The sequence below is a fragment of the Chanodichthys erythropterus genome, chromosome 1, assembly GCF_024489055.1.
Source record: "Chanodichthys erythropterus isolate Z2021 chromosome 1, ASM2448905v1, whole genome shotgun sequence".
NCBI classification, from domain to species: Eukaryota; Metazoa; Chordata; class Actinopteri; order Cypriniformes; family Xenocyprididae; genus Chanodichthys; species Chanodichthys erythropterus.
This window is the reverse complement of record NC_090221.1, coordinates 20,125,706-20,153,590: the sequence shown is the minus strand read 5'-3', so window position 1 is coordinate 20,153,590 and position 27,885 is coordinate 20,125,706. Positions and strand designations below refer to the sequence as shown.

Here is a 27,885-nt window from a genome sequence, read left to right as displayed (position 1 = left end):
CTTTTAGCAACTTGTTAGCAACCGCCATTTTTTACACATAATAAAGGTTAAAAAAATCACAAGCGGGTTATAACTGGTGTGTTTTATGTCATAGATCAAAACGTGAAAATATTTAGAGGCTTTAACCACAGACCTTATTTCAGGCGATTTAGCAAAAACCTATTCAAAAATCCCATAGACTTTAGGGCGATGGAACCAGAAGTCCTAAAATGCTAAAATCGCTTCCGAGTTTTGCATACAAAAACACGTCATCTCTGAGGTACTCAATTAGTAGGCTACATATACATGGATATGGTCAAAAGATCAGATCTGACTTGCAGTGCCAGTGTAAACAAATTCTAAATGAGTTAATCTTCAGAGCAAATGCATCCATATTGAAGATGTTTGACATACATCCTCACAACTCTTTTTAACTAAATAATGAACTAAAAAATCTAAACGATGTCCACTGCAATGCTTTATTGCAGTTTCTCTGAATGTAACTACATTAAATTGATAAAGACTAATTATAAGCAGTGCAACACATTTGAAACAGGATGCATAAGTAGATGAGCAGCAGCAAACATGTTGCAAGTTAGTTAAGGGGTTATTGTTCGTAATCAAAAGCATAATCTCTTGACATCCACAGGAATACTGAATAGCAGGAACTGCCCTAAGGCACTTTTGAATGAAAGTTCTTTCTCTGTGGTCTATCTGTGTTATGTTACCATAGCAACATTTCACCACCCCCTCCTCTGATTTCCCCCCCCCCCCCCTTCAGTGACGTGGGAGCTGAGAAAAATAATAGAAGGGTTTTACTAAGAAAATGAACGTGTTCTTACATACTCTATATCATTACATCTTATTACACTAGAATAGCATTGCACGTAGGATGGATATATAAAGAAACACTGCAGCAGTTGAACGGAATGTATCGTGTATTTTGAAAGCACAAGCATCTTTGGACAGAAAATAGGAGGATCAACAACTAAACTCAAATGAAATCTTTAGGTATAATCCGCATTGGAACTGCAGATGAAATCAAGCCAGTACATTTAATTATTATATTTTTTACAGTTGAATTAACAAGATTTAAAGTTGAATATATTCCGATAAAAAGGAATGTCAAATTGGTTGGGCAGTGCAGTATTTATTTGGAACTCAATTTGTGTCCAAAATCCTTAATGGTGTCTGATGCTTTCCCTGCAGCGGTGCCTATAGCAGACTGTGTTTGTCTGGATGCCTCCTCAGCAGCTGATTACACACACACACATAAAGAGAGAGAGAGAGAGAGAGAGAGAGAAAGAGAGAGATGCTTTAGGTACATATTTACAATTCTTTATGGAGCAACATGTAAATAAATTGATAGAGATAGGGAAAACAATACAATAAAATTTTAGATTGAAGACATTATGGCAATGGCATGCCAAATTTATGCACAGAATATTCTGTATGCAGTACAATACGATTGTAGGTGATTTGCATACACAGACAAGCTGTTATATCATATACTTCCACACTTAAGTGCATCTTTATCTCTGTACAGATGTATATAGTGGACTCTTGAGCTGGCAGATTTCTCTTACCTACACTGGTGGTTTCTTTGGAGGATTCTGCCACCTGGTGCACAGCATCTTGTGCTGCCTTAACTGAAATAACATTATCAAACATGCTGGATGTTTTTCGTATGCATTGAAAATAAGTAGTACCTAAAAATTTCATTAACACATGGTGAAATGGACTACAATAAATGAATAAATAAAAATAATAATCAAATAAAAAGTGTAATTTTTTAAACAAAAGCGCGTAACTTTTCTAACTTTGTATTAAATTAGTTAAATTAATGCCAAAGCAAATTGTGCCATTTATCAGACTGTATTTGTTTTAATTATAAGCTTTAAAAATTAATATAGTACTTAAAAAAATCCAATTTGTTCCAAATTCCCAATATGTATACAGCTTACCAAATTGGTATTATTTTACTCAATTAATTTGATATTAATTTGTAATATAATTGAAACATGCAAATCTTAAAGACAGACAATGTTTTAGATACTATAATACTGTCACTATATACAAATGTTTTAAAATAAAATCATTATAATTATAGTTTTTGAAAAATACATGAAAACATAAATCAACAACAAGTTAAATAATTAAATGTTAAAATGAAACATACTGATGGTCAAAGTTCTTTAAAATCATTCTGTGGCATAATAAAACGCATACAAGTTCTTTCTTAAACTGAAAATTAACATGACCAAATATATATCAATGACAGAAAGGATGAGCAGAATGCATCCATTAGTACCTGCACTGTCAGTGACGCCTTTAGTGGCTGACTGTGTTGTGTTCTTCATTCCCTCCAGAGACTTCTTAAAGGAAGCCATGATACTGAGCACATACACTCACAGTCCTACTGGCTCGGCGTAAGAGGGATGCTGCCGCCGGGGACCCTTATATACCCTCTGCTGCCGGAGGGCACCACATTCTCGTGTTAACACATGCTAATCCATCAATGGTGCCAGGCTTATGAGGGTATGCCAGCTATTCAGCTATTGCACTGTAATGATTCTGCTGGGCTCAGCATGTCTGTAGAGCACTACGTTCTGTTCTGTGTTCTGGAGACATGCCAGACATCCTGTTGATAAGAGACAGGGGGTGGGGGTGAGGGTGGGGGGTTGTATTGGGCTCTGTGGATGTAATAAATTAGTCTGAAAGCCAAAATATGGACACACTTAAGATATACCAGTGCCTTTGCATTGTGCTGTATAACAAAATAGCAAAAGTGGAAGGAGATGATTTTTATATGTACTTTTCTGACTTAAAGGTGCCGTAGAATGTCTTTTTAAAAGATGTAATATAAGTCTAATGTGTCCCCTGAATGTGTCTGTGAAATTTCAGCTCAAAATACCCCATAGATTTTTTATAAATTTTTTTAACCGCCTATTTTGAGCCATAATTATATATGCACCAATTCCTTGCGCGGCCCCTTTAAATCTCGTGCTCCCCTCCCCCGGAGCTCGCGCTTGCCTTATCCAGCATAAACAAAGTTCACACAGCTAATATAACCCTCAAAATGGATCTTTACAAAGTGTTCATTATGTAGCATGTCTAATTGCGTAAGAATGGTATTTATTTGGATGTTTACATTTGATTCTGAATGAGTTTGATAGTATGCTCTGTGGCTAAAGCTAACAATACACACTGTTGGAGAGATTTATAAAGAATGAAGTCATGTTTATGCTTTATACAGACTGCAAGTGTTTAAAAAATTAAAATAACGACAGTCTTGTCTCCATAAATACAGTAAGAAACGATGGTAACTTTAACCACATTTAACAGTACATTAGCAACATACTAACGAAACATTTATAAAGACAATTTACAAATATCACTAAAAATATCATGATATCATGGATCATGTCAGTTATTATCGCTCCATCTGCCATTTTTCGCTGTTGTCCTTGCTTGCTTACCTAGTCTGATGATTCAGCTGTGCACATCCAGACGTTCTGCCCTTGTCTAATGCCTTGAACATGAGCTGGCACATGCAAATATTGGGAGTGTACATATTAATGATCCCGACTGTTACGTAACAGTCGGTGTTAAGTTGAGATTCGCCTGTTTTTCGGAGGTCTTTTAAACAAATGGGATTTATATAAGGAGAAAACAATGGAGTTTGAGACTCACTGTATGTCATTTCCATGTACTGAACTCTTGTTATTTAAATATGCCAAGGTAAATTCAATTTTTAATTCTAGGGCACCTTTAAGTGCCCGGCTGTGGTGCTGTAATTCTTTTACATCTTGTATGCTGTCACTCTTAAATAGCAACTTAATGGGTTCTGTCAAAGACTATAGAATAACATTCTGTCAGGTGCTTCTTGAACCGTGTACCCTTCATGGGATCATTTTGTGGTTCATTATTTAGATTCAATTAATTTATTTTGTTTTGATTCATTTTTAATTTTATGAATAAAACAGCATGTAAAATATTTTTACTAAAAAAAAACAAAACAAAAAAAAACACATTTTAAACAGGAAAATATGCAATAATTTAAGACATATCTCCTTAGAACCTTCTTATTGAGTCAAGAACCCTATAGGGTTTTAAATTGAACCCCACTGAAGCTTTTGGTTACATTGTATTTTAAGGTACCTCTGTTAGTGTAATCATACATACAGGCCAGGCCTAAGTACTGAGTAATATTAATTAACAACATGTACTATACTATATGGTTAGGTTTTAGTCTAAGGTTAGTTGTAATTATGTATATTACTATAGTAAGTACATGTAAGATGTGTAATGGAAACTAAAAAAAGTGTTATAAAACAGATAGTTCCGGCACTTGATTCTGATTGGTTGAGTCACGTTTGAAGCTGTTGTAAAATTCCCGAAAACATATAGCTGACCGCATCACATAATTATCACTGCGCCACTGAGTGTGTATGTTGCTGCGTCTGTCTTAGCAACCACTCTTAGCAACAGAAACATGTTTGTTCTCAATTGATATTGTTCATTGAAGGTTACTGCGTTATGTAGAAGAGCATTGTGAGCGAGGTATCGAGTGACAAGAGTGTATTACCTGCATTCAGATTTAGCATTTTCCTTCAGGTCAGTCCTATGTTCATAATAAAAAATTTGAATGTCTGCTGTGATCTGATCTTGTCCTTTTAATATTTAATGGGGTTTCTAGTGGTTTACAGTGAATTTATAACAGCTAAGGGGGTTTTAGGCACTCTGCTCCAAGTCGTACCTAACAACGCCCCTTACCTGTTATAAATTCACTGTAAACCATGGCTTCTTGGGGCTTATTGCTTTATCACCCTTTTTTCTAAGGGCCGTTTACATGACACCATTATCAACTAAAAACGGAAAAGTTTTTATGTGTTTTGGCCAATTTATTTACATGATGACAATAGTGTTTTGGGGGCCTGACAATGCAAACTTTTGAAAACAGGTTTCAAAGTGCAAGTTTTTTATTATTATCTCCATAATATAAACTACAAAAACGTGAATTTGTGAAACAATGGCGTCATGCGAATGCATATTATGTGTTCAGTCTATAGTGTTTCTTTACAAAGTGACATCGCCAACTACTGGCCTGGCAGCATAATACAGTGTTCTTAGTCATTTTTGCAGATCCATGTAAACGGGGATCATTTTGACAAAACTGTCGTCTGTACGCGAAACCTTTCGAAAACACTTTTTATAGTACATCACTGTCATGTAAATGTACCCTAAGAGTGTAGACTTACTTTTGGGGAAAGAAAAACAGATTTTTTTTTTGTTTGTTTTCTTTATTTACAGAGGATTCACCGTCTTGAATGACACAGAAACCTTAATATTGACATTTCCAGCATTGTAAAGCACATATTGACCTGACATCCATAAACATCTCAAGACACATTTACACTAACTTTAAAATCTCCAGTACACAAACGCATACATACATACAGATACAAATTGCCCATGTCTAACAAATAACCCACTGGAATGATATCACAAGCAACTATAAAGTTACAACGTATAAAACTCTTACTTCAAAAACATTAAATAAATAACTTCAATATTAAATAAAAAATGAAAGTAAAATCCCACAAACAGGCATTGCACACAGCTATATATAATATCATATTTACCCGAAGATATTTTAATCCCCAATATGCTATTGGAAGATCTGAAACATCTATTACACATATAGAAATGCAAGTACACAAGTACAAAGAGTCACAATGGGAGGGCAGGTCTCGTTTCATTGGGAGGGAGTCAAGGAAACGAGACAGAGCGCCCTCCGGCAGTCAGCGTAGAGCTACATCCAACACGTTACCTTCAGAACATGACATTTACAATAGATCATAATAAAAGTATATATCTGATAGGAAGAACATTTCTCGGCAGGATTAACTGGAATATATATTTATGTTTTTGTATTTTTTTCTCTTTTTTTGCAACAGGGTTTATTGTGTTAAGGATTTGTACTTGTTATTGATAGAAACTTTTTGTGCTGCTGGCTGGACTTGGACTTGGAATGTGTAGTTTACGCCTCTGGCTCATAATCTTGGTTGTCCTGTGAGCAGAAACAGAAAAAATACATTTCTTAAAAATGAGAAGAATAGCAATAACAGCCAAAAAGCTGAAAAACGTCCCAAGAAATTAGTAGATAAAAATGACTTTGGTACATAAGCTAAAAAAACAAAAAAAACCAAATCTAAGTTCAACAAGGAAAAGAAAAGAAGAAGTCTTACAAAAAAATATATTTTATTTATTTAACTAAAGCTAACTAATGGAACTTGGTAGTGTACCATCTTTGTTTTATTTGATTGATTTGTTTTTGTATTTTTCTACAATATAATTAGCCCAAAGGAACAAATTATGATAAAATGTTACACAATACACATTGGGGTCTCTAGGATCCTACACATAAAGTAAATTTCAAAAGAATATGATCTCATCATGATCCTTTTCCTATGTTATTGATTGTTTAAGTGTTGCAGTGTCTTACTTCCCCCAGCAGGTGGCAGCTGATGCTTTCAGATCATAAGCATCTGATTTATTTATTGAATACAAGTACACACATCATGCTGGAGTTATATTAGTAAGGTCTGAAGATCTGACATCTGAATATACCCTACATCTTAAATGTCATTATCATTATCTGGTGGCCCTGGCTGCCTGTGTGTGAGAGAGCATCTACTGGAAGAGCCCATCTCCTCAACAGGGCAGGGGGAGCCTCCATCGCTACCCATAATGCAACAGGGCTTTTGATGTCACCACCACTCCCAAGCAGGCACACTCATCATGGGAGTGAGGTAATGAGAAGGAAGAAAGCAGACAGAAGGAGGGGGAGGGAGGAATAGAGGAAGCAGAAAGATGCCACACAGGGAATTTCACTATTGAAGAGCATCTGTGTGCACTTTTGAGAAAAAAAAAAAAATTTTTTTTTGTTAAATTATTATTATATATACATTTTTGTTGTTATATTATTTTTGTACAATAAAAAGGGTGATTATTAATCTTTTTTTTTTTTTTTTTTTTTTTTAAATGGCCCCCTTAAACAAAGCAAAAGTGTACATGAAATATTGATTTAAGTTGAAATTATGTTATGTGAGAAGAAAGAGACTGTAGGGTAATACGAGACAAGACTAGCTAATTAAAAAGTATTATATAATATATTACTTTTAATTTAATAATTAATATAATTAATAATTAATTTTCTTATTTTATTAAATTAAATTTAACCTGGTTTCATAAAACTACACTGTAGCATATAGAAAACAACTTGAAAGTGGTTTGAGATTTGACTTGTGAACATGTATGATTTGTATCTGGTAAATTTGTGTACTAAAGTAAGTGCTGATGTTCTTACCTGCTGAGTCTCGTCGTATGTCTGTCCCTCAGGGTCCATGAGACCTTCTCCCATTGGCTCCTCGGTGGCTTCCTGACCAAACTCAGGCTGTGAATACACATGTGAAACCATTTAAAGCAGCCATGACATGAGAAATCAAAATTGCCTTGATCTTTTGATATACAAGAAGTCTTTGTACCATTAAAACAAGTTTCATAGTTTAAATGTCCTCCTCATTATAAAGAAAGCATTTATTTAACCAAGCTCCAAAAATGTCTCGTTTGGATATTATGGGATTTGTGACGTCACATGGGCAAATATATTTGCATATGACTTCCTTCAGAGCAAAACATCATCACACCATAGGTCCACTGGCACCCAGTTGCTTGACGGCGACATTTGCCTACACTGGATGTGAGCGTCATGTCACGTCAAAAGCAAATAGAACCCATTATAATCACTGACACTGTCTACACAGGCTACAGTATACAGATGTGTGTTCAGTTCACGCATTTGAGTCTATCGACAACAGGACAAAAAGGACGAGTGAAAGAATGTTTAAACAGCTTGTTTTAATCTCTGTAAAGACTTCTGAAGGATACCAGTGTCAGGAACAGTGGGTGGTTTATTTTAATACCGCCCCAGCTTGCGTCGGAAGATATTATGTTTGTTCGGAGCATTTTATTTTGTAAATGAGGCACAGTTTAAAAGTTCTCAAAGAAACATTAGTTGAAAGAGGAAACAGCCAACCACATATAAAATCCGACAGATTTAATACAGCAGCTACATCGCAAACCGTATGTGAATGATTTCATTAAGCTTTGTCTGTCATTGACGATGTTTTCAATATGTTGATACGTTTCCTATGCAATGATGTTAGCCAATCATAACAGTTGCCGTATTACTAAAATAATAATAAAAATGCCATGACCCCTTCAATGTTTTTAAAAATCCCAACAATAACAAAAGAATTGGTCATACATAAGCACTTTAAAACATTTGAAATAAATTAGATGAAAAAGATTGATTTCTTTTAAAAGCACTGTCACAAGCAGAAGTTAAATATAAGCACTTTTCTCATGTGCCGTTTACTTTATGTACAATATACATCAGTGGTGCATCTGCTAACATGCTTTAATATGCATGCTACATCTTCATATATACCTAATAAATGTTTAATTAAACTCCATTTTATGTCTTACCAGAGAGAAAGAGAAATATAGACACTCATTACCTACATGCAGTAGTTAGATTTTCTTTACAGTTCTGGGTCACTCGAAGGTTTATTTTTAAACTGAGCTATCACAGTCAATTAGGTCATATTTCAGCGATCTACAGTCCTAATATCACAACACAGCCTGTCAAACCCTTCATGTCAATCAAACTACAAAGAAACAATGCTATTTGTGCTAAAACACTTTAGGAAACTTTTATCCCTTCATTTGAAATAAATTACTACCAAACTCATTTAAATGTATAAATTAAAACTCCCTTTTCAGAATAATGTATTTTAAATATAATTTTGTAAAATCCAAATAAGTTTTACAGATCCTTACTTGAAAGTGTTTAAACAAAGTTTTTCATGTGAACCACAAACAATTATTGCACATGCAGCTGTGAAAAATTCCTTAATACACTAACATTTTACAGGCGGTAGACAAATAAGGCAACAGTTACAATAACTTAGGACAGTAAAGAGACCGAAAGATGCCCATGGTCCCTGATCACCTATGTGAAACATGCCATAGCCCTGCTACAGGAATGTGCAGATGTGGACTGCAATAAACTGCAGTGTCAATAAAGTAAGATGCCTAAGACAGTGCTACAGTGCTACAGGAAGGACAGCTGATCGTCCTTGAAGTGCCAAACCACGTGTAACCATGTGTCCCCTCTAGACGTGTTTGAGAACTTGCAAGTGTCTTGGTGGAAGAGTGGGGCAACAGCAAGAACTGGCACATCTGGCTCAGTCCACAGGATGAAATGCACTGTAGAACTGTAGCTGCTGGCCACACCATTATACGGACTGCTACTTCTGATATTTACAAGCACCCCACCCCGTTTGGTCAGGGACTCATTATTCCATTTCACAAGTTCACACTTAGATATAATCAAATATAGTGTAAAATATGTGTATTTGGCCTGCTGTCGAAGGAGAGCGCTCCAAGCCCTGAACCCGGAGCACACCACCCCTAACCAAACCCTGACTGGGATAGGAATAATCGAAAGTGAGGAGTTGGGGTGGAGGAGGAATGCTGTTGTGGAACAGAGGTAAGTTGACTTTATATATAAGTCTCCTCTCAAGGATTGGGTAGATTATCTGAACGTGCTCCTCCTGAACTTTGTTAATAAAACATAATTTCTGTTTCTCAATCGTCTGTGAAATTTGTTCAGTTTATGTCTGTTATTAAATCTTTTTAAAGTGAGTTTTAAGAACATAAAGCTTTACCAGGCCAATATGTATCTAAACATACAAATGTACTGATAAAGACTGTAAAAAGAAACATCTCTGTTTGAACCAATTAGTTAAACAAATTAGTCACTTTAATCAAAGGTCAAACTATTATTTTTTGAAGGGAGAAATGTCTCAGCATAACAGAGATGAATGCAAAATTGATGCATAAAACTAAAAGTACATAATTAGTTTATAATAGTTTATAAAAAAGTTTATAATTAAATATTAATATTTAAACATTCAACCATTTAAATGTAATGGTAATGAATGTGGGGTTGTGAAAATGCCATATATTCAGATTAAAAGGATACAGTATATTTTAATATTTCAAATTTATTTATAAATTAAATTAACATTTTAGTTTACAGGTTCTTTGATATTTTTTTGTTAAACCATATATAATATATAAAATAATGTGACTAAATTCTAACCCACAATCAAACTGGATTGTGCCATTTGACTACATTGCCTAGTACACATACACACTCGTGCACACAAATGTTGGGTTTTCTATGTCTTATGGGGACTTTACATAGACAATGATTTTTTATACTGTACAAACTGTGTATTTTATTCCATAACCCTAACCCTATGCCTAAACACAACCCTCACAGAAAACGTTCTGCATTAAAAAAAAAAAAAAAAAAAAAAATAGCATGATTTATACCATTTTTTCTTCATGGAAATGAAAAAATAAAATATCCCCACTGGATCAAAAATTTCTAGTATTACAATCCTTTTGGGGACATTTTGTCAATACCACACACACACACACACACACAAATGGCACAGTCCAGTACAGCAACACAGTTAGCACTGACCACCCACACACTTTCGCATTTTCCAAAACTGCTAAACTACACACTTAAACAGCCATTAAACACTTTTCTTATGATTGTAGTCCAAATGAATCGGGATGATGGGTTAACTGAAGCACTAGAGCTTTAAAATCAATGACAGTGACATTATGCTTGTTTTTTCGGCTCCAGCAGGCTTCATACACACACAACTGTAAATACTGCAACACATATGCTGCAAGCTTCTTATGCTGATTTTGCCTCTAATTGATTTATGAGATTACTGAGTGACCACAAAGGACAAGACTAATTTTTAAGCCTGGTGGGGAAAATCCGAGCAAGATCACACATTTGTCACTATTACCACTACTGTTCAAAACCTAGAGCACTCTTATATCAACAGTTTGTTTAAATGGAAGCAGATCTGTCTAAGTTTGAAGATTGACTGACTTCTCCTCCCATTGTGCATTTTTAAATAATGTGTAAAGTGCTAAGTGACCTTGGGCAAGGTTGAGAAAAAGAGAGAGAGAAACGAGGGGGAGGGGAGAGCAGAGGGGGCTCAGCAGGACAGAAAGACAAAGTAAGACACGATATTCCCTGTGGGATAAGCGCCAATCCATTATGTGTCATGTGTTACAATGTGAAGGTGAGTGAGTGCGGTGTACAGGTTATAGACAGTGTTATTTTTTCTAGTGGCATGTATTTCTCATGGTATAACCCACAACCATGTCTGATGAACTCAAAGCAGATGTGCATGTGCATCTACTAATGTTTACTACATTTTCTAGTCTATGAATTAAAATAAAATTGAGCAAAAATGGAGTAGGTCCAAGGGCAGCATTTCTAGGACCCTAGTTTTTTGTATGTACTCTTCTGGATGAAGAAAAGAAGAAAAAAAAAATGGGCCAAGCAAAAAAAGGCAAAACATTTAGTGATCTTTTAATGGTCATAACCATTTTAATCACAAATCACTTGTCAGGAAATTAGCAAGAATTGTAGATACTGTATATAAAGTATTTTAGCACAGAATAGCCTTTCCCAACTTGCAGACAGCTTTTTACAGGAAGAGTCAGTGTTGTTCCTCTTGATGTTAATGGCTTTAAACAGTAGTTAGAAAATGTCTTCCAGTTCATTTGAGTTTAACGTGAGACCAAATATTCACTATAGGGTTCAAATCTGGACTCTGACCAGGACAAAACATGAGCCTGATGGACTTGTTCCCAAAACAATTCTTGGTTGTCTTTGCAATTTGGGCAGGAGCATTGTCTTGTTGAAAGTTAACATGTGATCATTCTTCTTTTGTCACAATCCCGGTTCTGTGTCTTTTGTTTTGTATGGACTTTAATGTTGAAGTGCATTCTCTGTTCTAATTGTTTCTGTGTTCTCTTCCTGTTTGGTTCTGTCTCTCCTTGTTGTATTAGTTGTTATAGTTACCATCATTAGTTACACCTGTCTTTAATTATCATTGATTTCCCTGTGTATTTAAAGGTGCCCTAGAACCAGTTTTTACAAGATGTAATATAAGTCTAAGGTGTCCCCTGAATGTGTCTGTGAAGTTTCACATCAAAATACCCCATATATTTTTTTTAATATATATATTTTTTAACTGCCTATTTTGGGGCATCATTAACTATACACCAATTAAAGGGGGTCGCACAACGGACGCGAAGCTCGGCGCCTGTCCGCGGCGCCCAGCAACGACTCAGGAAGTTGTTTAAAATCCTGCCGCGCCACAGAGCACCATGTACATTGTTTTACATTAAATGTATACTATATTTCTCTCAAATCGTCGTTAATGTACATACTGACTTCACCCTGTGCTGCAAGATACATCAGTTTCACATTCTTAGTTTAACAGCTTGAATAAAGTCTAAAAATGTATAATAAATGTAGCATTTTCTTTCCTTTTGCTTTGTTGTGCCATTTTTCCATGTACACTAACATCAGTGCGAAATATTAAAGCATAGGCATGTAACGTTTCCCTGTTGACGTAAAACACTCCCATTGTGCAGCTCTTCTATCAGGAGCCGAGTCAAAATTGAGCTTGCACGTATATAATGTGCGCGGCCGGTGTGCGATACCTGTGAGTTGTCAGAGACGCGACGCTGCGCGGCGCTGAGCTTCGCGTCCGGTGTGCGACCCCCTTCAGGCTGTGGCCCCTTTATATGGCGCTCTCCCTGCACCCTGAGCTCTCGACTATAATGTCATTTCCAAAGTTCACACAGCTAATATAACCCTCAAATGGATCTTTACAAGATGTTCGTCATGCATACTGCATGCATGCGTCGGATCATGTGAGTATAGTATTTTTTTGGATGTTTACATTTGATTCTGAATGAGTTTGAGGCTGCGCTTCGTGTCTAAAGCTAACATTACACACTGTTGGAGAGATTTATAAAGAATGAAGTTGTGTTTATGCATTATACAGACTGCAAGTGTTTAAAAATGAAAATAGGGACGGCTCTCTTGTCTCCATGAATACAGTAATAACATGCTAACGAAATATTTATAAAGACAATTTACAAATATCAGTAAAAAAATCATGGATCATGTCAGTTATTATCGCTCCATCTGCCTTTTTCGCTATTGTTCTTGCTTGCTTACCTAGTCTGATGATTCTACTGTGCACAGATCCAGACGTTAATACTGGCTGCCCTTGTCTAATGATTTGAATATGGGCGGGCATATGCAAATATTGGGGGCATACATATTTATGATCCCGACTGTTACGTAACAGTTGGTGTTGTGTTGAGATTCGCCTGTTTTTCGGAGGTCTTTTAAACAAATGACATTTACACAAGAATGAGGAAACAATGGTGTTTGAGACTCACTGTATGTCAAGTGGTTTCTCTCTCTCTCTGCCTTGTCTCTCAGCAAACATTACAGAACGACTAGACAACTATGAATCCAGCTGCACGGATCAATTGAGGACTATACAATGGAGTTTACTGAACTGGCACACGTAACTTAAATGGACACGGTATGCCTCATAATATGTTTTCAGGGGGATTATCTGAGCCGCTCAGTTCGCTCATGCCCTTGCATCATTGGAGTATGGAACATTACATTGATCCATTGATCTTAAGTTGCAACTGAGCTGCTCCACATTTTCTGTGGGTGTCGTGGAGGTGGAACGCGTCATTCACCATTCCAGAGTCTCCAGCCGTCATGGCCGCCACGCAAGAGTCTCCAACTGTCATAGCTGCCAAGCCAGAGCATCCAGGCATCATGGCCGCCATGCTAGAGTCTCCAGCCATCATGGTCGCCATGTCAGTGTTTCCAGCCATCATGAATGTTGCATCTGCAGCTACCTGCACTGTTGGTACAGTGTTGATTGCACTCCCCATTACGGCAATGGCCATTTTGTGTATTTGGGCCACACACTGCGCTCCAGCCCATGAGTCTACTCCAGAGCCTGCTCTAGCCCAAAAGTCTACTCCAGAGCCCACTCCAGCCCATGAGTCTGCTCTAGAACCTGCTTCAGCCCAGGTGTCTGCTCCAGAACCTGCTTCAGCCCAGGAGTCCGCTCCAGAGCCCACTTTAGCCCATGAGTCCACTTCAGAGCACCCTCCTGCCCCAGAGCTTAGCCATGTGCCAGTTCTAGCCTGTGAATTTCCTGTTTGCCTTCAGGTGTCCCAACTTTTCCTGTCCTTGCATGATCACGGAGGTCATTTCTAAGTTTCCTGATGTGCCCTAATGTGACCACAGAGGTTGTCCCAAAGTTTCCTGTCTGTCCTAACATGACGAATGAGGTCATTCCCGAGTTTCCTGTCTGCCTTGATGTGACCACAGAGGTCGCCTATGAACTTCCTGTTTGCCCAGACGCAACCACAAAGGTCATTCCTGAACTGCCTGTCTGCCCCAACATGACCACAGAGATTGTTCCTGAACTGACTGTTGGCCCCAACACGATCACAGAGGTTGTTTATAAACTTCCTGTCTTTCTTGAGATGACCACAGAGTTCAATCTGGAACACTCTACCGGTCCTGTTCTGACCATGAAGGATGCCCTTGAGCTATGTCTTCACATGGCCCCTGAGGCCAACCCTAACTTATCTGTGCTCTATGTTACAGTTTCACCTGATCAGCCATGGCAGTCTCCAGTTACGCCGGATCTGCCTTCAGTCCCATCTGATCTGCTGTGGTGGTCTTCTGCTCCGCTGTGAGGATCTTCAGTCCCACCTGCTACGCTGTGGAGGTCTCCTGCTCCACCTTGGGGATCCTCCATTCTGTCTGCTATGCAGCAGTGGTCTTTGGCTTCAGCTCTGCTGAGGTGGTCTTTGGTCGAGCCTGCTCCACCCTGGCCACCTGTTCAGCTGACTCCACCTGGCCCTCCATCCCGCCCCTGGGTCTGCCTCCGTTCCACCTCCTTCCTGGGTTTGTTTTTGAGTGGGGGCTTGTCACAATCCTGGTTCTGTGTCTTTTGTTTTGTATGGACTTTTATTTTGAAGTGCATTTTCTGTTCTCATTATTTCCAAATTCTCTTCATGTTTGGTTCTGTCTCTCCTGGTTGTCGTGTTAGTTGTAATAGTTACCGTCATTAGTTGCATTTGTCATTGATTTCTCTGTCTAGTTCAGTTGTTTGCTCGTTGTTGTTTTGTGGTGGATCGTTCCTAGATGTTCCTGTCTGAGGCATGTCCAGTCTTGTCATTAAAAGCGGATTCTCTCTCTGCCTCGTCTCTCAGCAAACGTTACATCTTTAAATAACTACTTTTCATTTGTGGGATGCAAGCCATTCTGCACTATTCTCCTGTACTTCAAAGCATTAAATGACTTTTCACAGTGAAGTAGCTCGCCAATACCAGCAGCTAAAAAGGCTCCCCACAAAATCACACCTCTTCCTCCATGCTTCACTGTTGTAGAGATCCATTTATTATTATGTTTCTCACCAGATTTTCAAAGATATCGTTCTAGAGTATCACCATGTAACTCATGTTTCATTGTGATTCATCACTCCACACACAACTTCCCATATTCTGCCAAAAACTTAATTCAGTCTTTGATGTTTTTTATGAGACAGCAATGGCTTTTTAAGTAGTGCATTTGCTTAAATTTTGTACTTAAGGAGTACTTACTACTTTTGCAGGAGTAATATTTTATTAGGGTATCTGTACTTTTACTTTACTTTTTTAGGGTATCTATACATTTTAAGTACTTGATTTGTGCACTTTGGCCACCACTGATTGCAGGAAAATATTATTGCAGAAATGTGACAAATTATCAATGTTAAAACTGTTAGATAACCTAAAAATATTTATTATGACTAAGTCTAAATGACAAGATTTCATGGCACCAACAAAATAATTTTTTTTAGAGTTTGATATGGTTGAAATATATCCTTAAGGTAACAACTGCACATTTTTTTCTGTGATATATAAACACAATAGTGATATATAAAAGAACATACATTCAAGTCACTGGGGAACTCATCCTTCTTTACCAGGCCGGTGGCGGCGGCAATGTTTCCGGCTCCAGACATCACAGCTCCTCCCAGCTGAGAGGCCTGCTCCTTTGTCTTCTCAGCCACTAACCGAAGATGAAACACAGACACATACACTCAGAATCAAAGATTCAATTATTTTCAACATAAGAGAAAAAAAAAAGGTCAATTATTTGACAAGGAAATTGTCCTACACTGTGACAAAGTCAATGTTATGCTGTAATATGAAAATAACAAAATACTATAACATTTAATAAGACTTTAATAAGACTAATGAGCCTACTTATATTGAATTATACCAACAAAAGACACTGTAAATAATCATATATACAATTTCACTTTTTCACTGTGAATGTTAAACAACAATGTTTTTTAAAGACAGTAAAAGAAGTGAATGTTCTGCTGTCTGTGAAAAAGAAACACTTATGCATTATATTATTATGGATGTTTTTAATATAGTTTCATAAATAGAATAATAAATATCTATAATAATAATAATATTATTTTGAGCCATTATAACACAAATAATATTAATAATAATAGATTTTTTATGGTTTTGTAATTAAATTGGTAGTTGATAATGTGTTTTATAGTATTATAACATAATATAAACATTGGAAGCACTTTATAATGCATTATATACAGGCTTCAAGTGATATTGAATTTGGTTATAATTGTGTCAGGTGGTTTAGAGACTTTGTACTCACAGTTAATCATACTGAAAAACACTGTGACTTTTCTAGTTGTCCATCTGACCTAGACAAATAACCTTCTGAAATATCACCTGGGCACAGAACTATTTGTCTCTGTTCCACTTACTGGCTGTAAGCCATGCCCTTTGAACACATTAAATGAGACGAATCCATTATTTACAAGACAAGACTAAAGAACGGTTTGCAGAATCATCTTACCTGTTGCAACGCTGTCTTTGGTCTTGTTGCCTGCAAGCACAAAAGAATATTGTAAAATCACTTACCCAGCCCATTACAATATAGAAGCATTAAAACAGCCCTCTGAAGGAACTGTGGTAAGCTTGAAAATAGGTACATTGTACAGACAGGCAATAAGTTGAAAGACAATGTGAAATACAAGCCTGGAACTCTCAGAGCAGCTTCATTTAAAGGTTCACTGAAAAATCATTACAGCTAACAGAACCTGTATCTCGGAGCTGTCACCTTAACCAGCCTGCTTGAGTGAGCTACAGCTCAGAAGCACTTAGTAGGAAGGATGTTACTATAGCCTATACTGTAATGACAAATTCTGTCTCGGTTTGAGTATGCTTATGCTTATAACAAGTGTGAGAAGAAGAGAAATTACTCTTGAGCTAAAAGATGTTTAAACTAGAGTCATTCATCCATGACTCATTAAAGCCAATGTGTTTCATCTACAGCACTTGAGTCATTATAACACAAAATAGCTTCTTAAAAGCGGAAAGAAATGGTCATGAATGCAGTGTAACAGAAGTATAATTTTAGATAAAAAGCGCAGATTAAAAGTGCTTTATTAAATTTAATCTATCACTGACAGAAATGTCTGTAAAGTACATTATTTTACTAGATCTTTCTCTTTTTTTGTCCATTTTATGTTTCTCACATTTCTGTGTTTGGGATGCAGAATATATACAGTAAACCATTCAAACGTTATAATATATATATATAAATCTTTTGTATTATTGTAAAAGTACTGTAACTTTTTTTATCAATTTAATGTGTCCTTGCTGAATAAAAGTGTGTGTGTGTGTGTGTGTGTGTATACACTTTTATTATTCAGCAAGGACATTAAATTGATAAAAGTTACAGTACTTTTACATGGTTACAAAAGATTTATATTTCAAATCAATGCTGTTCTATTAAACAGCAATTGTTTTCAACATTGATAATAAGAATAAATGTTTCTTGATATATATATATATATATATATATATATATTATATATATATATATATATATATATATATATATATATGTAGCAAATGTTTTGCACAAACAGCAAATAAAAAACAATATAAAACAAAGTATATTGCAATTATTTAGTAGTACATTCACTTTAAAACAAAAGACTAAATTTTTTTTTTTTTTTTTTTTAAGTAATAGCACATCTCTTCCCAGCAAGCCACACAATCATGTATGGAGAACAAACACTGTGGGATCAATAATAAACAGTAAACTAAATCTAGTAGCAGGGAATATACAGCTCGATATGACGATGAGAAACCACTAAGGAAATAAATGTTAAATGGACAGGAAATTAGATAAGTATAATAGCAGTGGGAGAAAACAAGCCAGTGTGACATTAAAGACCACTTTCTCCTCAATCTCTCCTCAGATGGTTTTGTGTGTGAAGGAGTGTGCATCTGTTGTTCAAGGTGGAACAAGAACCTCATCAGCTAACCGTCACCCCTCCTCCACACTAACACACACTCCCATAAGGCCATTCAAGCATGGCGTCCCAGGTCACCGTGACTGTCCGGTATAAGTACAAGCATGTATTCACCGCAAAGGAAAAGACAGCAACCATAAAGGATGATCTGCTATGTGCTCACAAAGCAACCACAGATGGGCTTAAGATATCAGGGCTAATTGTCTCTCCCTGGGATGCTGGTGACACAGATGTGAGGTTTTTTTTTTTTTTTATGTGAAGGGATTCTATTATTCATTCATCTCAACATCAAAACAGAGGAGTATGAATGAGTGTTGTCGCTGGGGATGAACGCGTGCAATTAAACACAAATGCCCTCTATATCTCCAATTACAGCAGGTCAACAGACAAGATCAACGTCTCGTCTTACTGATCAAAGCACACGGACTCAGACTGGAATAATTTCAGACAAGCTTGGAGAGATATATTTCCTTTTTTCAACTCTACATAGTATACAATGAAAGGATTTGGACTGTTACTCTTGTCTGTTTATACCGAGAGCTCTCTGTCATGGGCGCTGTGCATATAGAGGTCTATGAGCTCATGGAATTGTGTGACATGTGGCACGTAAGGCTTTTTTCCAACCCGATAGGAGATCAGAGAGAGATGCTGGACCAGCTCCAGAAGTCAACCATCTCATACGGTGTTATTTCACTCTCAAATTAGCGTGTACATTAAGGATCACCTTATAAGATCAGGTTACATGAAATGGATTTTCTCTGTGTACAGTTTATGTTATACTAGAATCATTATCAGTCCAGTATCTTGACTGCTTTTAATTTTCCAGATGTAAAATCCATCTGGAACACTTTTAATTTTCCAGATGTTGTTGACTAAACAGGCCATTTCGGGAGGCTGTGCAAACAAGCATTTGTCGTTAGAGTGAAATATACTGTGATACTATGATCATATTTACATAAATAAGTCTTCTCCTGTGAGAAATATTGGAAAGATGAGTGATCTAGTGTCACATAAACTATGTCCACTGGAAAACTAAACAGAGTCATAGACAATTATTATTGTCTGTAACACTTGACACATTATTACTTAATGTACTACTGTATATTATGAAATAAATATATTTTAAAGGAAATCCCATATGTACTAATAGTATATTTGTTTCCTGCTGGACCTTTGCAGACCCTTGCTGAAAATCCTCAGTAAACCAGAGTAAACCAGGGGCTTAACAATTGCTTCTTAATGACTGGAAAATAATATGAACTTTTTTTATTCAACAGCAAGATTTTAGTTAAAAATAAATATCAAGCAATGAGGGAAAGAGTATATTTTCCCTTACACATTTCTGATGCTAAGGAAGGACTTCAAATATGAAGACCACCTTCTTAAAATATAACGTCAGCTATATCTTAATGGATAACAATCCATTCATATTGTTTGAGAAATGTAAGTGTTATTTAAGATAGACAATATAATTGGCTTTGACATTGCTAATGTACTAAACCAAAAGAAATTCTTAAAATATTTGAAGATTTAAAATATTTCTATTAAATTCCAAGTTAATTTGTAGAGAGCTTTTCACAAATATTCTGTTTAGTCTTACTAATTAATCTGTGAATATATTAATAATCATTCTTTTAAATAATTTTAAGAACTAAACATCCTATTAAAGTACACAAGAAATGGCTCTTTAAGAAAAAAAAAATATGCTCCATTAATTTCAATAAGACGTAGTACACGTAAGAGGCCTGGAAAACCCCACCCAATATCCCAGCCAATCACAAAATTATACAATAATGCCTGAACCTATAGTGACGCTCTGAGAAGAGGCATTGAAAGAGATAGCAACCCCCTCCTGGCCCTCAGGCTCTGAGCTTCATGGTCCCTCCCACTCCCACCAAGCTCACGCTTGATTCGTGATATGCATGCATTAAAAAGAGCATTATATGCTCCATGTCTTACCCACAAACATCACGCCTTCCTTGGTCTTCTCTGCGGCCACCGCAACGCCTTCCTTGGTTTTCTCTGCGGCCACTGCCATACCTTCTTTAGCTTTAGAAAGCCCCTTCATAAAAACATCCATCTTGGCCCCTCTGCATCCAAGAGAGCAAGTTATGTGGCAGCACACAATGAAAAACAGGGTTTGTGTTGCAACTGCATATGACAAATGTGGGTTAATTTGGAATTGAGAGCAAGTGTGTGTCTTAATAGCAGGCTGTCAGTCGAACAATAAAGAGTCTAATTTCCCTGAAGATAAAACGCCCATACATGCACACACAATGAGATGAGAACATTCACACCATCAGCTGACGTTATTTTTCAGCTTTAACAGCAGGAGGTGTCATCGAGATGTTCACAAACACATTCATTTTTACTCCTAAAGCGCTTATTTTATAAGGAGCATCTATAGGTTCCTGAGATACATATTTTAGTGATAGTGTAAAATATAAATGGCACATGCATTTTTGGCTTTAAACAGTCAATTTAAGTCATTTTACACACCGAATGCACTGCTATAATGTGTGCCGACACATTACCAACAGTGTTTCAGACGGGATATTTCATTTAAACGCAAAAAGAAGCACTTCTCATTCACAATATGGTGTCACCTCTCCAATGTCCTCACACAGAAGAAGTGCTGGACACGACACGGGAAAAACTAAACAATTGTTTGTTTAATCATCAGGTTGTATACACAATTCAACATGCAATGTTTTAATTTGCATACAAGCGCGCGAATACTCGTTTCCATCGATGGTCACGGGTTTTTGTATCCTTACGAACACACCGTTAGTATTTTCACACGATTTCGTTGAATGTTAATATAAACAACCGCGTTTCAGCCTCGTAGACCTGAAATCAAAATTAAAACGTACCTTTTAAAGCACCTTCTTCGTCCTTATGGTTCAGTTGCGTAGTAGATTGAAATATCGTGGAAGGAAATTTTACACTACGATCTTGAGGTGGGCCTTCCTCTGGATGCGCTCAGCCAATGAGGACGAGAGGATGAGACGATCGACGTAGCTCATGGTATTGATCATGGGGGTGTCAGTCCCCGGCTGTTATGGCCTGTGACACAGTGAGACTAACGCTGCATCCTTATCAAATAAAAAGGCGACTGAGATCGTCAGGAGATGAGGCGCTCAAATTGCACATCTGCTGTCAGGTGTTATTTGATCATTTGCACCTAGTCACAGAGGACGTGTGATAGTCTTCCCTTCATATACGTGTTTCATATATTCAGGAGAGAAATATTTATCACTGACACTGCATCAAGAAGCATATCATAGACAGACACGGTCAGGCATTGTATAGTAAAATTCAAGTCAAAACGTTGTCGATCCTAGGTTTGCTCATGCATATCTTGTTGGGATTTTCGGCAGGCGATGAGTGGCGAGTCCACTGTCCATCTGCTTGAAGTGGGCGCATCGTGACATCTGCCTCTGAAAGGCAATCGACTGACCAATTGATTTTGTCCGAGCCTGTTTAAAGTCCTGTAAAGGTACCAGCTGGTGATTAAAAGTTTCCATTGTCAATTCTTTCCTATGTCGAACGATGTGTCTAGAATACGTATTTTCGTGTAGGTCTACATATGTTTTAATCAAGCAAATTAGATTTTACACATTAAAACATCACGGGGATCGTTGATTTCTTTATAGTGACGTTGCTCTCACACCTATGACATCAGCTGTTAAACACAAAGCCTGTTTTTATGCCTATTGTGCCATCTGCTGTTTTATACTAGCATAACATTGGTTAACTTTAGGTTATTCAGGAGGATTCGCTATAAGATTGTTGATCAGCACTAGTTGTAGACCTAAAGGCAGAATTTCAGCACCATGGACAGCAGCCTCCAAACAACATCAGGGCTGCGTTCAGCCCCGACAAAACGTTGCAAAACATGTTTTAAACGGAAACGGTGGTGCGTTGAACACCCTGTTCTGATGACGCAAAAATTGCAACTATGGCAGCTGAGAAGGCCATTCTTTGAGTTCTTTTTGAAGAATTTTCGGAGCCTGGTGAAGTCGGTATAAATACGTGTTTAATACTGCAAAATATGCTCTATGTTACAGTCCTTGCCGTCCAGAATAAAAGAGAACATCCCAATCGAGTGAAGGGATTTGTGGAAACTGTGGTTCCTAAATATTGTGATCCAACATTTGCCTTTATGAAAGTTTATATAAGTATCACTCCACAAAACAATAGCAAAATATAAGTATAGTATTTTTGTTACATTAATCAGTGTCTAGCACACCTTCCTAAGGGAAGGATATGGACCAGAAGACAATTACTAAATGATATTTAGACAGACTTAAAGAAGTTCCAGATATATACTTGTGCTCTTATTATATAATTTATTTTGCCATTATTGTAAATAAACTTGTGCAAACAATATAGCCTACTTGCACTTGTGGATTTATTTTGATGTTAATTACATTTACGAGCTGTTTCTTTAAAACCGCGTGGTTTATATACACGTTGATGCTGATTGGGCTAACATTTTTGACACACCCACCAAACAAGAGAAAACGTATCTCAAACCCGTTGCTTACCGTTGCACTCATGATATTTGGCTTTTCATGCTTCACAATAAGTTTTTTAAAGGGTTAGTCCACCCAAAAACAATATATAAACTAATTACTTACCCTCATGTCGTTCCACACCCGTAAGACCTTCGTTCATCTTTGGAACACAAATTAAGATATTTTTGATGAAAGCTGATGGCTCAGTGAGGCCTCTATTGCCAGATTATTTACACTTTCAGATGCCCAGAAAAGTACTAAACACTGTTGTATTATATCAAGAAAATGCAATTACCCTGCCTCCTTGGTAAGATTTTGGATGTCTGTTGCTACACATTTGGCCAATGTATTAAATATTAGGCATTGCTTACAATATTATTGTTATTTATATTTGTTTGTTTCTAAGAAATGCATTATACTGTATGGCCAAAGATGTACAGTTATTGATAGTTAGTACAGTTATTAGATATGTGTGTGTGCCTGTCCATGAGAAGGAGGAGCAGAACTGGACTGCAGCACACAGAAGTGTGTGTGGTTCTATGTGTGTGCTCAAGGACACACAGAACTGTGGTTCTACTCCTAGAACCTTATAAGGACATCAGCCATCTTGGCTGAGTTTACTGGAGTTCAAGGACACAAAAGCCAGACAGCTTGCACCTGCGAGGCCTTGAGAAGTGTCTGGAAACTTTGGGAAAGTTACAACGTACGTCAATCAAGAAGATAACCCAACGTCTGCAATAAACAGCACGAGTATAAAAGACTGATGAGTTGATTGCCTCTTCGGATACTGATACGTCAGTACCCCCGACGCTAGAAGCCCAGAGCTGAGGACAAGAAACCCCAAGCTGAAGATGGGAAGCCCAGAGCTGACTACACCTTTGACTCAAGAGTGATTACTGTATTTTATACTTTAATGATGAAGTTTTATTTGCCTTTACATTTTTGTTTATTATAAAAGTAACCAATTAAAAGAAATTTAATTGATTACAAAAGCTGCCTACCTTAGCTTGATTTATAGTGTTTTAAGACTTTGAATAAGAACGTACCACAGAGGAGTCTTCTGACCAAATTGTAAGTCATTTAAAATGCTTATAATTTAGGCCAGACTTGACTTACTTTACCTAACCTGAGAATAATAAATAATAAGGTTAAAAGGTGTTAAGATCAAAATACACACCGCAAAACAACACATACTTAAAGGGTTAGTTCACCCCAAAATGAAAATTCTGTCATTTAATTCTTACTCTCATGCTGTTCCACACCTGTAAGACCTTCGTTAATCTTCGGAACACAAATTAAGATATTTAGTTGAAATCCGATTGCTCCATGAGGCCTACATAGGGAGCAATGACATTTCCTCTCTCAAGATCCATAAAGGTACTAAAAACATATTTAAATCGATTCATGTAAGTAGAGTGGTTCAATATTAATATTATAAAGCGACAAGAATATTTTTGGTGCGGCAAAAAAAAAACAAAATAATGACTTATTTAGTTGTTTAGCTATTTAGTGATCACGTGTCAAACTGCCAACTGCTGAAATCACATGACTTTGGCGCTCCGAACAGCAGATTCGAACAGTAGACTCCCTATGAAGGCCTCATGGAGCCATCGGATTTCAACTAAAATATCTTCATTTGTGTTCTGAAGATTAACGAAGGTCTTATGGGTGTGGAATGGCACGAGGCTAAGTAATAAATGACAGAATTTTCATTTTTGGGTGAACTAACCCTTTGAAACAGTTATTGTGAGTATAGTGGTTCAACCTTAATATTATAAAGCGACAAGAATATTTTTGTGTGCAAAAAAAAACCCAAAACAAAATAACGACTTTTTAACAATAGGCCTATCTAGTGATGGCCGATTTCAAAACACTGCTTTGGAGCTTTACAAATCTTTTGTTTAGAATCTTTTGATCTCTTCAAAATCTTCAAAATGTTCGAAACAAAAGATTTGTAAAGCTCCAAAGTGCTCTCTCTCTCTCTTTAACACACACACCTACACACACACACACACACACACACACACACACTAACACGCATTGCTATATTAGTGGGGACTCTCCATAGGCGTAATGGTTTTTATACTGTACAAACTGTAAACTGTAACCTAACCATCACAGGAAACATTCTGCATTTTTACATTTTCAAAAAAACATCTTTTAGTATGTTTATTAATTTATTAAGCTGGCTGGACCCCATAATGTAGGTGATCTCAGATTTTTATTACATCGTGGGGCCATTTGGTCCCCACGATGTAATATAAACAAGAACACACACACACACACACACACACACACACACACACACACACACACACACACACACACACACACACACACACACACACATGTTTGTTTTTGTGAATTGTGGGGACTTTCCATAGACTTCAATGCATTTTACACTGAACAAACTGTACATTCTATCCCCCTACCCTGCCCCTACCCCTAAACCTAACCCTCACAGGAAACTGTGCAAACTTTTACTTTTTCACAAAAACTCATTCTATATGATTTATAAACCCATTTACATTGTGGGGACCGCTGGCTGGTCCCCACGATGTAGGTGAACTCAGGTTTATATTACATCATGGGGACATTTGGTCCCCACAATGTAATATAAACAAAAGCACACACACACACACACACACATCATTTTAATTATGAGGACTTAGGAAATGTCCTCATAAACCATAAACTCGTTTACATACTAGTGTGATACCCATGTCATTATACAAATTTGTGTCCTCATAAATCATATAAACAAGCACACACAGTTGTTGGATTTCCATGTTTTATGGGGACTTTCCTCAGACAATGATTGTATACTGTACAAACTGTATATTACAGTTGTAGTCAGAATTATTGGCACCCTTCAATATGAACAAAGAAGCCTGTAAAAATAATCTGCATTGTTAATCCTTTTGATCTTTTATTAAAAAAAATCACAAAAATCTAGCCTTCTATTTAAGTAAAATAATTGAAAATGTGGGGGAAATCTCTCCAAAACATGTTGGCCACAATTATTGGCATTCTTTTATTGAATACTTTTTTCAGCCTCCTTTTGCCAATATAACAGCTCTGAGTCTTCACCCATAATACCTTTGGAGGTACGCCCACGGACCGTTGACTGAACATCTGATATATGGTACACTTAACTGGAAACACTTCAGGATTTTCAAAGTTGTCATCTGGTTGGTTGAATTCTAAAGGATGTCTGGGAGTGTTTGTCATGTTCGTTAACGGTCCTCCTGGAAACAAATGCCTTGATGCCAAACCTCCTTGTGGAAGAAGAACATTGTCATGTTTACAACCGTGACAGTGAACACTTAGGATCAACTGTTGATCTGTCAGTCTGTTGGAACATCAGCTTTACATCTTCACACCCCCAACATTACATGGAACAAAAACTGTGATTTGTTGCATGATATGTCAGTCAAAAATCCTCTTGGGCGGTCTTTGACCAATGAATGCTGCGACAGAGTCCAGACCTTCTGCTGTCTGGCTATGCGTGATTAGAGAACACCTGACAAAAGATCAGAGACCTTTTCTCCATACAGAATCTTTCCAGATCCTTCCAATGTTGATACACTCTCCTCTTCAGTTTTCTGTAGGGTTAGGTCAGGGTACTGGGATGGCCATGGCAGAAGCTTCATTTTGTACACAGTGTCCCATTTTTGTGTTGATTTTTTGATGTTTGTTTTGGAACATTGTCCTGATGTATGATCCAACCACTGCCCATTATAAGATAGCAGTCAGTTTTTGATTTTTTATCTGTTAGTATTTGATAGAATCCATGATACCATGTATCTGAACATGATGTCCTGGACATCCAGCAGAAAAATAGGCCCACAACATTAAAGATCCAGCAGTATAATTAAAAGTGGGCATGGGGTACTTTTTATCTGTGTGCACCAAACCAATCTGGTGGGTTTGCTGCCAAAAAAAAAAAAAAAAAAAAAAAAAAATATATATATATATATATATATATATATATATATATATATATATATATATATATATATATATATATATATATATATATATATATATATATATATATATATATATATATATATATATATATTTATAAAAAAATATATATATATAAATATATATATATATATATATATATTATATATATATATATATATATATATATATATATATATATATATTATTTTTATTTATTTATTTTTTTTGGCAGCAAACCCACCATATTCATCTGATTTCATCTGACAATAGAAGTCAGTCTTGTTTGAAGTTCCATTAATGTTTGACAACTGAATATGCTAGAGATTGTTTATGGAAGAGCGAGGAGGATTTTTCTTGAAACCCTCCTGAACAACTTTTGGTGATGTAGGTGCTGTTTGATTATTTTTTCTAGGCTTTCTGACCACAAGACTCAACTAATTTCTGCAATTCTCCAGCTGTTATCCTTGGAGAGTCTTTGGCCACTTAAACTCACCTTCTCATGGTCATCTGAACTAAATGATTAATTAATGGGTAAACTAGTTGACAAACTATGAGATCAAATCAAATAAAGACAGGGAGACAGAACATAACTGAATCAAATCACACTACCCAAAACCATGAACCTGACATTACACTATTTTACATTTGGCTGTTGACACCATGGGGATGATGGACGGAGATGGAGCTGCCGGAGGTGGTGACCCGGGTGGAGCTGACGAACCGATGAGCCCATGCAATGAGATGTAGAACTTGAATGAGTTGAGCAAATTGAACTGAACCTATGTGCAATTTATTTAGATCCCAACATGAACAAAATACAAAGTAAACAATGACTAGACTTGAACTTGAACTAAACATGAAAAGAAATCACCATCAGCAGTACAGGAAACAAAGCTAGACAAGAGACAATGGAATCATGAGGGCTATTTATAAAGAGAGACTAATGACTAACAAGGAATACCTGTGCATAATCAAACAATGAATCAATGAGAACA

General features: G+C 36.7%; 1 protein-coding gene across 1 annotated transcript; it reads right to left on the bottom strand.

Moving 5' to 3' along the window:
* Positions 1 to 5,352: 5,352 nt before the first annotated feature.
* sncb (synuclein, beta) lies at positions 5,353 to 21,381 on the bottom strand. The gene is made up of 6 exons (XM_067381843.1): positions 21,272 to 21,381; positions 20,358 to 20,488; positions 16,931 to 16,960; positions 15,987 to 16,105; positions 7,352 to 7,438; positions 5,353 to 6,052 (listed from the first exon to the last, which is right to left on the bottom strand). The coding sequence occupies exons 2-6, from the start codon at positions 20,476 to 20,478 to the stop codon at positions 6,023 to 6,025; spliced, it is 387 nt and encodes a 128-aa protein (XP_067237944.1). The 5' UTR covers positions 20,479 to 20,488; positions 21,272 to 21,381; the 3' UTR covers positions 5,353 to 6,022.
* Between the last annotated feature and the right edge of the window lie 6,504 nt (positions 21,382 to 27,885).

Bases quoted from the DNA above. Each gene is read 5' to 3' on its own strand.
- sncb (XM_067381843.1), bottom strand. From the start codon at position 20,478: ATGGATGTTTTTATGAAGGGGCTTTCTAAAGCTAAAGAAGGTATGGCA. The intron at 16,106-16,930 runs GTAAGATGATTC...ATCTTCGGTTAG, and splicing joins CAAAGACAGCGTTGCAACAG to TGGCTGAGAAGACAAAGGAG. The intron at 6,053-7,351 runs GTAAGAACATCA...TTCTGCTCACAG, and splicing joins CATACGACGAGACTCAGCAG to GACAACCAAGATTATGAGCC.